At 32.6% G+C, this 14,658-nt stretch overlaps 1 protein-coding gene across 1 annotated transcript; it reads right to left on the bottom strand.

The window, feature by feature from the left end:
- Positions 1-9,066: 9,066 nt before the first annotated feature.
- On the bottom strand, positions 9,067-10,492 carry LOC134716576 (creatine kinase M-type-like). Its single transcript, XM_063579588.1, has one exon. It carries the CDS (start codon positions 10,490-10,492, stop codon positions 9,305-9,307), a length of 1,188 nt encoding a protein of 395 aa, XP_063435658.1. The 3' UTR covers positions 9,067-9,304.
- Between the last annotated feature and the right edge of the window lie 4,166 nt (positions 10,493-14,658).

The following is a 14,658-nucleotide window of genomic DNA, read 5'->3' as shown; positions in this document are numbered from 1 at the left end:
TCAGAAGCAGTTTACTGTAACCCAACAACGGGTTGTCTGATTCGTCTAAAAATTCCTTGGCAGATATATCTTGATTTAACCTATGTCAGATCTACTCTAAACGCTTTGGTTACTTAGTCTATTTTTGGTGATATTCATTTGACGTGGCTCGTTGTCTTTCATTTCTTGCGAATATACTTTGTCTATGTGTCTTTTTGTCTTTCTTTGATGATATTTTTTTTTATAGGAATTATTTTGACTTGCCTTTTAAGTCTGTTTTTTGTTGTTCACACATCGATATCAATATAATGGAATTTGATGCGACTGTCATTTAAGTTAGAGGTTTCGCTGGCTATAAAACCAGTTTAAATCCAATATTTTCTACATCATTAAAATGCGTAGGAATGTGACTGCTATAATCCATCCGTTTGATATATTTTAGCATTTGATTTCGCCATTTGTTTAGGGACTTTCCGTTTTGAATTTTCCTCGGAGTAAGGTATTTTTGTCATTTTACTTTTACATCAGCGACAGGCACATGGTCCAGCTACTCAAAAATGAAAACAAATGTTTTGAAACAACAAGTTAAATGCCGTGTCATTTGATCGTCATATCTTACACATATGAATAAGGGTTTGTTATGTATACTGACAATGAAAATGTAGCAATATATAGGGGGATCTCTTGGTTCATCCGACATGTTAAATCTCTGGTTACTGTGGAATCGGAAGCTTTTGGAATAAAGATAACCTTTCATATTAATACTGGACAGTTAGTTATACCCATTTATTCATAATTGTACCTTGTAGTTACTAGTAAACACAATAATTATGTTATATCATTGTTGTTTCTTGTTAGAAATACACCAAGCATTCCATTTGTGTCCTGTTAGGAAAAGGCAAGTTTACCTTTGAATATAAAGATCATTTTCCGTTCTTCTGGGCCAATCCCATACTCTGACCTTTCGTCTTAAATCTTTTGGGAGTTAGCAACGACCGTCATATATTTCAGAGTGATAATCTTTTGGGAGTAAGCAACGACCTTCAGATATTTCAGAGTAATTATACTCTTGTTTTACTTTGGTTGATTTCGCCATTCCATCAGCTTAATTTTGCATGATTATATATAAAATAAGTAATTGCTGTATATGTACTGTTGTGTGTCTTTTTGTTGATTTTCTTCAGACTTTGTATGGTTGTTTTTATTTGTCTTGTGATTTTGATTTCCCCCTTGGTATGTTTCACTTGTATTGGATAAAACATTACTAAGTCAGATCCATTTGTCATTTTTGAACAATAAAATATGTTTAAACGTTCACAATCTAATTAAAATATTGATCTCTGATTACGTTATACTACATATATATTTTAATTAGATTGAAACGTTCATTGAAATACAGTCCATAACTAAAACAAATCTTTCTCTGCCGTGAAACACGAAAAAGAAAAGAAGCAAACACATATACACAGATTCTACCCCATATAACAATACGGCATCTAGAGGAATTTGAATGACACCCCACATAACAATACGGCATCAATTGTACCTACTATGAGCAAAATAAAATACTTAGTATGTAAATATTATTATTTGTTCTTTTTTTTTCATATTTTACAAGTTACATTGATTAGTAATCTTTGATTAACTGCTACACGCTATAAAAACAAATTAATCATTATAAAAACAGTTCCCAATTGTCCCACATTTAAACTTCCCAATTGTCCCACAAACATATTCCCGATTGTCCCACAAAATTTCATTACCTTTTTACCTGTAATTTCAAAAAGTGGGACAATCGGGAAGACACCATTTGAATGACACCCCACATAACAATACGGTTCCTAGAGGATTTTGAATGACACCCCACATAACAATACGGTACCTAGAGGAATTTGAATGACACCCCACATATTAACAATACGGTACCTAGAGGAATTTGAAAGACACCCCATATAACAATACGGTACCTTTAGAATGACACCCCCATAAAAATACGGTACCTAGAGGAATTTGAATGACACCCCACATAACAATACGGTTCCTAGAGGATTTTGAATGACACCCCACATAACAATACGGTACCTAGAGGTTACAAAAAGAAGCATTCAATACTTATAATTACATTTTTTAGCTTGGATTATAAAAACACGATTTTCATGAAGTTTATTTTTTTTTAAATTCACCTGTGCACTTTATTGTGGGACCTCGTGTCATTATAAATGAAATGTTATTGTCTCATGCAATTGCTTACGGAATAACATGTGCTGTGCAATTAGCCAATCAGAATAACGTATTATAATGAAACATACATCTAATGTAATTATAAAGATATACATTATTTTTACAATTATTTACCATCTGCTGTACATGGACTTCACTCAATGTGAAAAAAGACCTATATTTCTATTAAGTATATATGTAGGGTATACTTTTACGAATTAATATATGTTTTCATTCAACTGTTCAATGATATATATACTTATATATATATAAAAAGTTTGAATTTAAAAATCAATGAACTCTGACTTGATGGAAATTAAAACAATATACTAATACTAGATAGGTTATGTTGCAGTTGTCTCTCTTTTCACGAAATATAATTTTAATTCTGACTTCATATATCTATGAACTCAGACAGAGAACATATACATACAATTAGTTCTATTCAAATCAGCAGTGATTTCACTAGTATTGTTATAGAAACTTTACGAAATAGTTCATAAATATAGAATAAAACCTTATGAGAACTTGAAGGATGGTTATATCTGGTATGTAGTATCAATTATAAATAAGACTATTAAAGTGTCGTATAACACTCTTATTCATGTCAACTTTTGACCAATATTTAATGTTGAGTTAATCCTTTTAATCAATTTTCAACATAATACCGACATATTCAAACCAGTTAGTATCTTTGGTTTATTTTAACGCACTCATGCACCCGGTTGTAACGTGGAGTATCTGGTGCTCTGTGAAGGGAGAGTTTTAATGTTCTACATGTTTAAGAATAGCTCTTGTATTATGTTAAACATAGTCATACCAATAAGTGTTCTCTTGACTAGAAAACTTAAATTTTCTTGGTTCATGTTTGCTTGCAAGTACCTTTTTTATTGCTTGTTAAAGATACAACATTTGGAGTGTAAAACTGTAACTGATTTGATTTGTGATAAATTCTGAAACGGACTTCTCTTGCCCTCAGTCCGAATTTTTTCTCATCGTAACTATCGAGAATAATTGCCACTTAATAAAACGCTACCAAATTGCTTGAATCATATAAAAACAATACTAAAAGTGTAACGACAGGATTATTGCATATCACTTTGATATTAATTTTGACTAATTTATTTCAAAAAGCTATTTAGAGTGAAAGGAGGATTTGTTTTTGATCGGTAATTTATTTTTGTAAACTAAGAGGACAGCTTATTCTTTTTCTGCACTGTTAAAGCAAGATTTTTCGTTTTCATTAAAGCAAGGGACTGATTATTCATTTTCACAACTATATTTATGATATTCGAAAACACATTTTTAAAATGATTTGTTTATTATGTATCTTTTATATTCGCAACTGTATATACATGGATTGTACCTGATTTTCATATGATGAAGACATAATCTTTCAATCAGTTTAATTGAGGTCTGGAGCTGGCATGTCAGTTAACTGCTAGTAGTCTGTTGTTATTTATGTATTATTGTCATTTTATTTATTTTCTTTTGTTACATCTTTTGAACATCGGACTCTGACTTCTCTTGAACTGAATTTTAATGTGCGTATTGTTATTCTTTTACTTTTCTACAGTGGCTAGAGGTATAGGGGGAGGGTTGAGATCTCATAAACATGTTTAACCCCGCCGCAGTTTTGCGCCTGTCCCAAGTCAGGAGCATCTGGCCTTTGTTAGTCTTGTATGATTTTAAATTTTAGTTTCTTGTGTATAATTCGGAGTTTAGTATGACGTCCATTATCACTGTACTATTATGCATATTTTAGGGGCCAGCTGAAGGACACCTACGGGTGCGGGAATTCTCGCTACATTGAAGACCCATTGGTTGCCCTCGGCTGTTGTTTGCTCTATGGTCGGGTGGTTGTCGCTTTGACATATTCACCATTTCCTTTCTCAATTTTATTGCATACATACATATTATTAAAGTTTGGTTGTAACTAGCCTCTTTATAGTATTGGCAAACATTGGCGAGCGGATCGAGGCAATTTTTTAAAACGGTTTTGGAGCCCCTGAAGGCCCAAGAAGCTGTAGAACAAATGCTGCAAAATCATGCTTTCTGGGTGTTCCGAAGACCCTTTCATAATCTGAAAATGCAAGTTTTGTTTTAATAATGTTTTGACAATATTTTGCTCTCAAAGCAAAATGTTCAGTTTAAGACTTAAGTTTCTAGGGACAACATCAAAAGACCAATGTGCATGATAAACCAAAAATGGAATTCACATAGTTAAGTCTGTTGCTGCCTTTTTTTTTAAACTCATGACCAAGTTCATAACAAAATTACTAGATTACAAAGGGAATGCAACAATAACAGAATACAGAAGGGCAATCAATGAACAAATTTAAAGTTAAATAAATAAGAAACATTGTCATTGATCCCGAAAAATCAGGGCTAAGTCTGAGGGAAAACAGAACATGCTTCTTGCAAGGCACTCGCTGTAAACACAATTTGATATGGAGACAAGTGTTTGGGTTTGAAATTTCCTACATGAGGCCCTGTTAAAATAAAAGTGAGGTAAGGTTTCCTGAGACAATATACCTCAAGTTAAATGAAACCAATTTTCAGACATTTCAAGTATATTTAAATAATATTTATACTTTTATTATTATTAATGAATTTATGAGGAATCTAGTGCCATCTCATACTTTCGATTAGAGCTGCTGAGTTATTTATTTTCATTACATTGCAAGTCAGGTAATTTATTTCCAAACTACTACAGAATGAACCATTTATTTTTGTGACTATCAAGGCTGAGTTATTTATTTTCAAAATCATCCTGCCCCCCCCCCCCCCCCCCCTCAGAATATCAAATGGTCGTCCTCTAACCATAGTCGATAAGTCTTAAAATGAACTGAACGACTGAATATAGTTATCAAAGGTACCAGGCTTATAATTTGTGATGTCAGACGCGCGTTTCATTTACACCAGACTCATCAGCGAAGCTCAGATTAAAAAAAAGGTTAGAAAGTCAAACAAGTATAAAGTTGAAGAGCATCGAAGACCTAACATTCCAAAAAAGTTGTGCCAAATACACCTAAGGAATCTATGCCTGGAATAAGACAATCCTTAGTATTTCGAATAATTTATACTTTTGCAAACAGTAAATTTATAAATTGACCATATAATTGGTATTTATGTCAACACCGAAGTACTGACTGCTGTGCTGGTGATACCATCGGGCAGCAGTTGCATCGACCCAGTCGTGTAAATAGTTATCAAAGGTATCAGGGTTATAATTTGTTACGCCAGACGCGCGTTTTGATTACACAAAACTCACCAAATACGACTTTACATTAGTTTATTGAGACATTTTAGTTGTGCTAGGATTAAAATGACTGCTTCAGACTTAAATTCATTTGTTACACGCGCTTCAGATCCCAACTGGTTTTAAACTAGTCCATACAAATAGGAGTATACTTACATCAAGGTGTTATCAAAACATTTTGTTTGTCAAGTAGTTGAAATCAACCACGTAATGAACAAGCCAATTTTATTTATAACTTCACTATAACAAATAAATTTATATGCGTTAGCAGTCAATAATTAGAACATAATTTAATATTTACACATGTTTTATAGCAATCAATGAAGAATTTATTCGTTTTATTGTTAGCCCATTTATATCCACGATGAAATAAAGTTGGAGTGAAGTACAAATATAAACATCTAATGATCGGGAATCTAACCAGATTGACACTGTAGTCGTTACTTAGAGTCTCGAATTAGCTTCCGTTTGTATGGTATTTTAATTTAACAGAAATCCAACAAAGTTGTTCAAAATCTTGCTTTGACATGTACTGTGAAAGTACTTTTATTCGTGGGGTACCAATTTTCGTGGTTTTCGTGGATGACTCTATCCACGAATTTAAGTGTCCAACGAAATAAAACAACCATTGTCCAAATCAAGACAAGAAAGGTCCCCATGTAGGTTTGACTGATGTGATCTAAAGAATGTATTAAATAACGCCAAACCGGAGACTACTTTAATAGTATGAGGAACCAAAAGTTTATAAAACATTAACATAAAGTATTTAGGTCATATGCACACATCCAATGGAATATCTCTGTTATAAATGTATGAAGTTCATATGAAAATGTATTTTATTAGTGTTCTTATATATCTAATTCTATATTTTCATCATGCTCTATCTAAGGACAAAATATTAGATCATATTACATGAACGTATTGAATTCCTCACTCAAGCGACATGCCAATTTAAATGATCCTTTTTGTAATAGTTATGTAAGAACAACACGTGCTTCTTAAACAAGTCTCATCAGGTAAGTGAGGAATGGCAAATACATAAAAAACATTACAAATACAAATTCACAATAATAATGTATTATATCTTATAATTTTTTCAAGTACCAAAACACATGGTTCTGGGTAATGTCCTTAAGGTCAAGTTACAGTAAATGGGCTATGTCTCAGAATTCAGTAAAATTAAGCATACAACTCGGACTCGATTAACTTCAACTTCAACTGAAAATCGAAAATATAATGCATTTATCTCAATTATCGTTTCAAATATAACTGATTGAATTCTTACAAAATAGTGAACATTTGTATAGAAAGCACATAAAATCGGCGAAAAACCTTCTAAAATTTGTCTTCAAATCGCCAAATTTCTAATTCGACTACATAGATTTTTCTTAAAAAACTATATGATGTTGCTACATAAATTTCCGTTATAATGATGCAAAATAAAGATAGGGTCACCGACTTCGTTTTTACGGTAAACATCATTAAAAGTTGCATTCTTTGTGAAAAAATCCAACAAAACGTCGAAATAATCGTAACGTTATCGCGTTGCAGGCCGTAAAACGTTGATTTTTGACGTTTTTCACTACAACCAAGGTAACAAAATAATTATTAGAAAAAAAACGCAGTCGGTGACCCTATGAATATTTTATATCATTAAAACAGAAATTTATGTGTTAACAATATATAGTTTTTTAAGAAAAATCTATGGAGTAGAATTAGAGATTTGTCGATTTTAAGACTAATTTTAGAAGGTTTTCCGCCGATTTTATGTGCTTTCTATACAAATATTCACCCTTATTAAAAGAAATCAATCTGCAATTTTTCAGATAATAAAAGAGATAAATGTATTATTTTTTCGATTTTCAGTTGTAGTTCAACGAGCCAAGGTTGTATGCAAAATTTTAGCAAAATCTGCGACATAGCCCATTTACTGTTCCTTGACCTTAAAATAGCTTATGTACTGACCAAATGATAGTAACATATAGTCTGGCTTTGGTGATCCATTTGACGTGGCTCTGTACTTATAATTATATTCCGTGATTGTTCTATGGTAATATTCGAACTTTTAATTTTTGCTAATGTGTTTTGCCTGTATGCATTTTGTTCTTCTTTGTCACATGACGTGACTCTGTAAATGTATATTCCTTCATTGTTTTATTGTGCTATGGTAAATGTTTGTATTCTTCTCTTTCATTTTTTCTAATGTGCTTTGTCTATATGAATTTTTGTGCTTTTTTTCTACATATTTATTTGTTTTCATAGTAATTGATATTATAACACAATGTTGAATGCTGTACTTCTATTTTTAACCTATTATGTATTTATTTTGTTCACACATCATTATCAATATAATTGAATTTTATGCAACTGTCATACAAGTTAGAGGTTTAGCTAGCTACAAAACCAGGTTAAATACACCATTTTGTTTTACTTTAGAAAAAACTTGTACAAAGTCAGGAATATGCCAGTTATTATTCATTCGTTTGATGTGTTTGTGCTTTTGATGTTCCATTTGATTAGGGACTTTTCGTTTTGAATTTTCCTCGGAATTCAGTATTTTTATGTTTTGCTTCTTTTACACGTATCGAAAACTACCTTAATCAAGTTTGTCTGAGACCAAACGCTGGAGATGCCAAATAAATATCTTGTCTGAGACCAAACGCTGGTGATGCCAAATAAATATCTTGTCTGAGACCAAACCCTGGTGATGCCAAACAATTATATTGTCTGAAACTAAACGCTGGTGATACCAAATAAATATCTTGTCTGAGACCAAATGCTGGTGATGCCAATTACATGTTTTGTCTGAGACCAAACGCTGGTGATGCCAAATGAATATCTTGTCTGAGACCAAATGCTGGTGATGCCAATTACATGTTTTGTCTGAGACCAAATGCTGGTGATGCCAAATAAATATCTTGTCTGAGACCAAACGCTGGTGATGCCAAATAAATATCTTGTCTGAGACCAAACCCTGGTGATGCCAAACAATTATATTGTCTGAAACTAAACGCTGGTGATACCAAATAAATATCTTGTCTGAGACCAAATGCTGGTGATGCCAATTACATGTTTTGTCTGAGACCAAACGCTGGTGATACCAAATAAATATCTTGTCTGAGACCAAATGCTGGTGATGCCAATTACATGTTTTGTCTGAGACCAAACGCTGGTGATACCAAATAAATATCTTGTCTGAGACCAAATGCTGGTGATGCCAATTACATGTTTTGTCTGAGACCAAACGCTGGTGATGCCAAATGAATATCTTGTCTGAGACCAAATGCTGGTGATGCCAATTACATGTTTTGTCTGAGACCAAATGCTGGTGATGTCAAATAAATGTTTTAGCCATAGAGTATTTAATCTCGAGTGAATCATAGAAAACCTAAATTCGCTTTATTTTTCTAAGGAAGATTTTATAAAATTTCCGTAAAATTAAAACTAAATATATATAATTAAAATATGCCTTTTAATGATTACTATACAGAAGCACTACATACGTAGCGGATATACCTTCGGGAACTAGCAGTTCACGAGCAGCAGTACCTTTGAAGCATTTCAACATAAATATATTGTTTAGTTTTCTATGTTGTGACAAGTGTAGTATTGTTTGTCTGTTTGTCTTTTTTTTCATTTTTAGCCATGGCGTTGTTAGTTTATTTTCGATTTATGAGTTTGACTGTCCCTCTGGTATATTTCGTCCCTCTTTTACACTCAATGGTACTACACAAAACCTGTTCACTGCGAAAAAAAACCCAACCAGACAGATAAATACAGCGCAGACCAAGCCCCCGGACCCTCCTTTTGGATCCGACAATATTTATGTAAGAAGTTGTTTGATTATTGGGCAACATTTAATTGTCGTTTAATGTTTTCTCCATTTTCAAGCATTTTCTCCCATTCGATTATCTGTGATATGCCATTTATTACCATATTCACCAGCTCTACTTCAGTATGTCCTAATCTGTTGGCATTAGAAATGTCCACAATCCCAAGATGAAACTCTGTGTCGACTCCACGATGACCACGAGCCTGAAGACCCAGCTGGCTTAACTTTTCTTTAAAATCATTATGAGAAGAGAAAAGAGGTATTTTGACTAGACAACCTGCTCGTAATCCAGTGCCAATATTTGAAGGACATGTTGCAATGTAACCCAGGTGATCGTTATACATGAAATCTTTTCCTTCACAGCCAAGCTCTGTTTCGAGTGCGTTTAATAAATCCACAAATCTTTTGAAAACGCCTTGCATATTTGCTCCTTCTTCCATTGAAATGACTCTGACGTGATCTTCCTCGTTAACCCAAACAAACGCATTCTTATTTTTATTGAGATATATGCCTCTCGCATCTGGCCAGTCCTTATAGATTGCAGACGAAGAGCGTAAAGGAGAGTTGGTATCCTGAAAAAGCATCCCTCTCAAACGTAACTCTGTTTCCATTTCTACCGACATCCCATTTGGTTTCGATATATAAGAAAAAGAACCATTAAGTGGGAAGTAATCCCCTTCCAAATCTCCACTGAGTTTTGATAAAGAGTTTACAATAGTTTTCTCAACTAACCTTCTTTCATCAAATGTAATTGCAGGAGACAGTCTGTATCCCCGAATAGACCGCCCACTGCGGACACGACAGGTTAAAACATACTTCCCAGATGGGTCAATATTTTTATCATTCACCTGTGAATAATCTAAATTACTTATGTGTTTAGTAAATGGCAAGCATTCAGCATGTCTTCTATTAATTATAGGATCAAACAATTCTGCAAACATTTGATAGCTTTCCTCATCTCCCGCTACGATGCCGCATGTTTTAATATGAGGATGACTTGGATGATCAATTCCAGTTTTAATACATTGAATAAAAGAAACGCCTGAAGTTGTTTTCTTATTTCTATATTTCTTATATAGATCGGGATTTGCCCATAAGACCTCTGTCATGTGGTTCTCGTGATTGGATAGGTCTGGTATTTCTTCTGGTGGATTGCCTAATGAAAATTCTTCTGGTAGACTGGATACCACGTTATCCATTTTACTGTTTTAGTGTATCATTAACTGTATTGTTCCTGAATTGAAGATTGAATATTTACTTTATTTGAAGAAAAACACCACATTTTCAAATAATAAATTAGCGAAATACAATAATAAATGTGTTTAGTTATATAACATACAATAGCCTGATACCCTCTTCTCTTCCAAAAACATATACCAAAGCGACTGTGTGATCATATGAAACAACAAATGGAAATATAGAGCAAAAAGATAAATAGCTCCAGTATTACTTCAGTCAATTTTTAACGGGATATATGATAATATCTTTCGCAATGACAAACTGTTTTTCCGAAATTTCTATATAATTCTCTTTATGTATTTTATATGACTTATAAATCATAAAGATATGTTATAATTTGCAGTAATGGTACCAAATGATTTATTATTATTCCGACCAAAACAATTATTAAGCTTTATATTGTTTTGGTGTATTTACAGGTTTTAAGGTAGATTATTATGAAAGGTTCCCAGGAAATTATGAATTTGAAAGTCAGAAATATGTGTTTTCATTTTAAACACGCGAATACATGTTGATGTTTTAATCTCCATGAAAATGTTACATCATTCGTTATTGTTGTTTTTAAGTTCATATTTCTCAAGTGTTTAATATAACCTTTATTCTTTGGTTAGTCGTTCACCATTTCGTTTTGATAAACGTGGATACATGGTCATAGATGGTAGCTGTTATTATAAATAAGCTCGTCATAGATACCAGGGGGGAACATTTATATTTGAGGCAGACACGCGTTTCGTCTACAATAGACTCATCAGTGACGCTCGAATAAAATATGTTAAAAAAGCCAAATAGAGAGTGAAACCTTTCAAAACCAGCGAACTTTACATGAATTCAAAGGCTATGGGTTTGACCGAAAGGTATTTTTCATAATATTTAGAAAAAAAATAAAACTATTGTACAACATTTCATTTGTTCTTTCATTTGAGTCATGCAATATTTTTCCAACCTGAACTATGTCTTTTTATATTTAATACCCATACATATACGTATAAAAATTGTTTACCAATACCATTACCCCGACCCTTATACTAACATTTTCCTGATATCAACCTTTATATAAAAGGCTACATACAATGTAAACCCATTTCAAGAGAATGACAACAAATAGTAGGAGTCAACTGATCATTTTCGTCACTTATTTTTTTGTAGATCTAGCCTTGATGAGTTTTTTTGGAAACAGGCTATATCAAACTGCTTTTATTTCAAGATAATTAAAGAATTCAAAGTGTATACCTATCTATTATATTCTTCAAGAATGAAATTAATTCAATGAAGAAAAAATGAAAAAAAAAGAATAAAAAACCTGGTAGAGATTATATTGTCAACTAAAAAAGATTATTTCATTGAGGGCACAATCTGGAGTTAAATAACCGTTAACGGTTGACATTAGTCGATACTCACCACTTTAAGTGGCCACAATTGTTTTTATAACCCCAATACAGACGCTAAAGGAATGTTGCTTCACATAAATGAAAAGTTCTCAATGACGAAAAAGAAGTTTGCCCAAGAAAAAAAAAAACACAGTTGGTTCCTAGTTAATTTTCTGTTGAAAAATAACACCCTGCCGACGAATCAAATATGTTATCAATAAACGTACACCGTAATGACGATGTCAGTTATAGTGAACCTTATATTTTAATAAAGAGAGATTTTTCACAATGGGTCGTCCCTGCCTTAAACAATAAACAATGAATTTGTATTTGCGTTGGCGATTGTGTTTGTTGAAACTAATTTGGACTTATACTTTCGACATGTCTTTAATATTAAGATTGGAATGAATCATACAAGTGTTAAAAGTATAAAAGTCAAAAGTTTCTGCTGTTGCAGGGGGAGTTCTTAAAGGACTTTAATGTTTGTAAGGCATTTGGCAGGCCAAGCAATATGTAAACTGGATAGCCAGAAAGCTGAAGGAAGATTCAGCCTTCCATCTTTGTTTGAAATTACACAGGATCATACACTCGACCCATGTTAGTTCTGGGTGTCCTCTTTAGTAACTGTTAATGTTATATCTATATATATTGGTTGCCATATGAATTGTGAAAAAATATACTGCTTTATCTAGCAGTATAAACAATGGCATTTAGAAACAAACACTCTTATTATTCGGGACTGTCCGAAGGGACAACAAGATAAATTGTCATGGAGTACTTTTTATCCTGATTTTTAACAATGACATCACAGAATTAACCCACTCGGAAAGAGTCTCTATGTTTTTGTTATTCACGTTTTATCCAACGTCTTGCATAAACATTCACATAATCCCTTAGTGTTTTCCTCTCATAGTTGATGTGTTTCCCTCGGTTTCAGTTTGAGTCCCGAAATTTATTTTCGCTCAATCGATGTATGATATTTGAACAGCGGTATACTACTGTTGACTTTATTTAAAAACTTGGTTTTAGTTTATGGATTCTAACTCTAGGTATTTCTGCACCTTAACTAGCACATTTCAAAGAAAAATATTTTTGGCCTATTTAAGATTATCTGGTATGACATGAAATGCTGATTCATTAAACATGAATGGAGAACTTGCAAAGATGAAATCAAGTGGTTTTCACAAGAAGTCGCCCAAAATATCGACTTCATATGTTGGTAGTGGAAAGTACATCTCGCAATAGCGGTGTATAGGTACAGAAATTTATTGGTATACTAGAATCTTTTTAAAAAAGGGAGGAATTTAAGTTTTCTCAGATTTATTCAAGTAATCAGAACTTTGTTTTAGTCTAGTATTTAGTCTGAACGAAAAACTTATATGAAACGTTTGCAATAGCCTTTATCTAAAACGAAAGCTGTATGTTTGAATTGTTTAAAATGGAATTTCCAACATATTTGTACAAAAAATATCGTATTTATTAAAGACATAAACATGTTTTTACTATTTTCGTGTCTTCACAACATAACACAATTATATGAATTAAGATCAAAAGTACTCTCTAATCTAAAAATATAGCCCTAACGGTTTGTACAATATCAATATTTGTTAAAAAAAAGTCATATACATGATTATTAAGGGTAGCAGGGCAATGAATGTGCAGGCCTCAAATATTATTTTGAATAATAGGTTATTCAAATAAACTCATCAAAGATACCAGGACTAAATTTAGTATATACGCCAGACGCGCGTTTCATCTTCAAAAGACTCATCAGTGACGCTCGAATCCAAAAAAGTTAAAAAGGCCAAATAAAGAACGAAGTTGAAGAGCATTGAGAACCAAAATTTCTAAAAGTTTTGCCAAATACAGCTTAGGTAATCATTTTACACAAATTTAGAAATTAACAGCAATGTTTCATTTTTTTAAAGACAAGTCTATAAATATCAGTATGACAATAACAATTTGACAAACTAACGCAGTCTTTCAAATACTTAAGCACATTTTCTAAATTTCATGGTGAGATCAAAACATTATCTAAACCAGAGAAAAAGATCAACTACTTAATATTTGTTATTATAAGAAAGGCAAATCTCTAATATTTTGATTACCTAACAATTTTTAATTGGTTGAATTAAAAAAAATAAAATTGACGTAATAAGATTGAAACGTAATGTTCTTTGAAAACAGACGTGTTGATATACTTTAGTGTTAAACGTTCGATGGTTCTTTTAAAAGGAATTATTGCTTAACAAAACCTGTTATTGAAATGTTTATCTTGCTCAAGGAAGATATTTTCTAACTCGTTTCTTAAATCTTACACCAGTTAGCTACTGCTTAATCATTTATTATTTAACCCACCATAGATACCAGAATCAAAATGTTGTGATCCAGACGCGCGATTCGTAAACAAAGTACTTATCAGTGACGCTCGAATCAAAAATGATAAAAAGACCAAATAAAGTATGAAGTTGAAAGGCACTGAGAACTCCGAAAGGTTTTTGCCGGGGGAGGTATTTTTTTTGGATGAAAGGTGTCAAATAAACACGACGGAATTTTGTGTCATAACTTACAAAAAGCTTCATGATTCTTTTTATCTACCAATATTAAGACAACAAGAAATTTGGCGTCAACCTCCAGAATTAAAATAAAACTAGTAAATATGCTGTTTTTCGTCTAGCACGAGGCAATAAGGAAATGGACCAATGAAAACTTGAAATCAAAATATCCAGGTAGGATGGCCTGTCTTTCTTCGTACTGTA

The sequence above is a fragment of the Mytilus trossulus genome, chromosome 4 (assembly GCF_036588685.1).
Source record: "Mytilus trossulus isolate FHL-02 chromosome 4, PNRI_Mtr1.1.1.hap1, whole genome shotgun sequence".
NCBI lineage: Eukaryota > Metazoa > Mollusca > Bivalvia > Mytilida > Mytilidae > Mytilus > Mytilus trossulus.
This window is presented reverse-complemented; position numbering and strand designations above follow the sequence as displayed.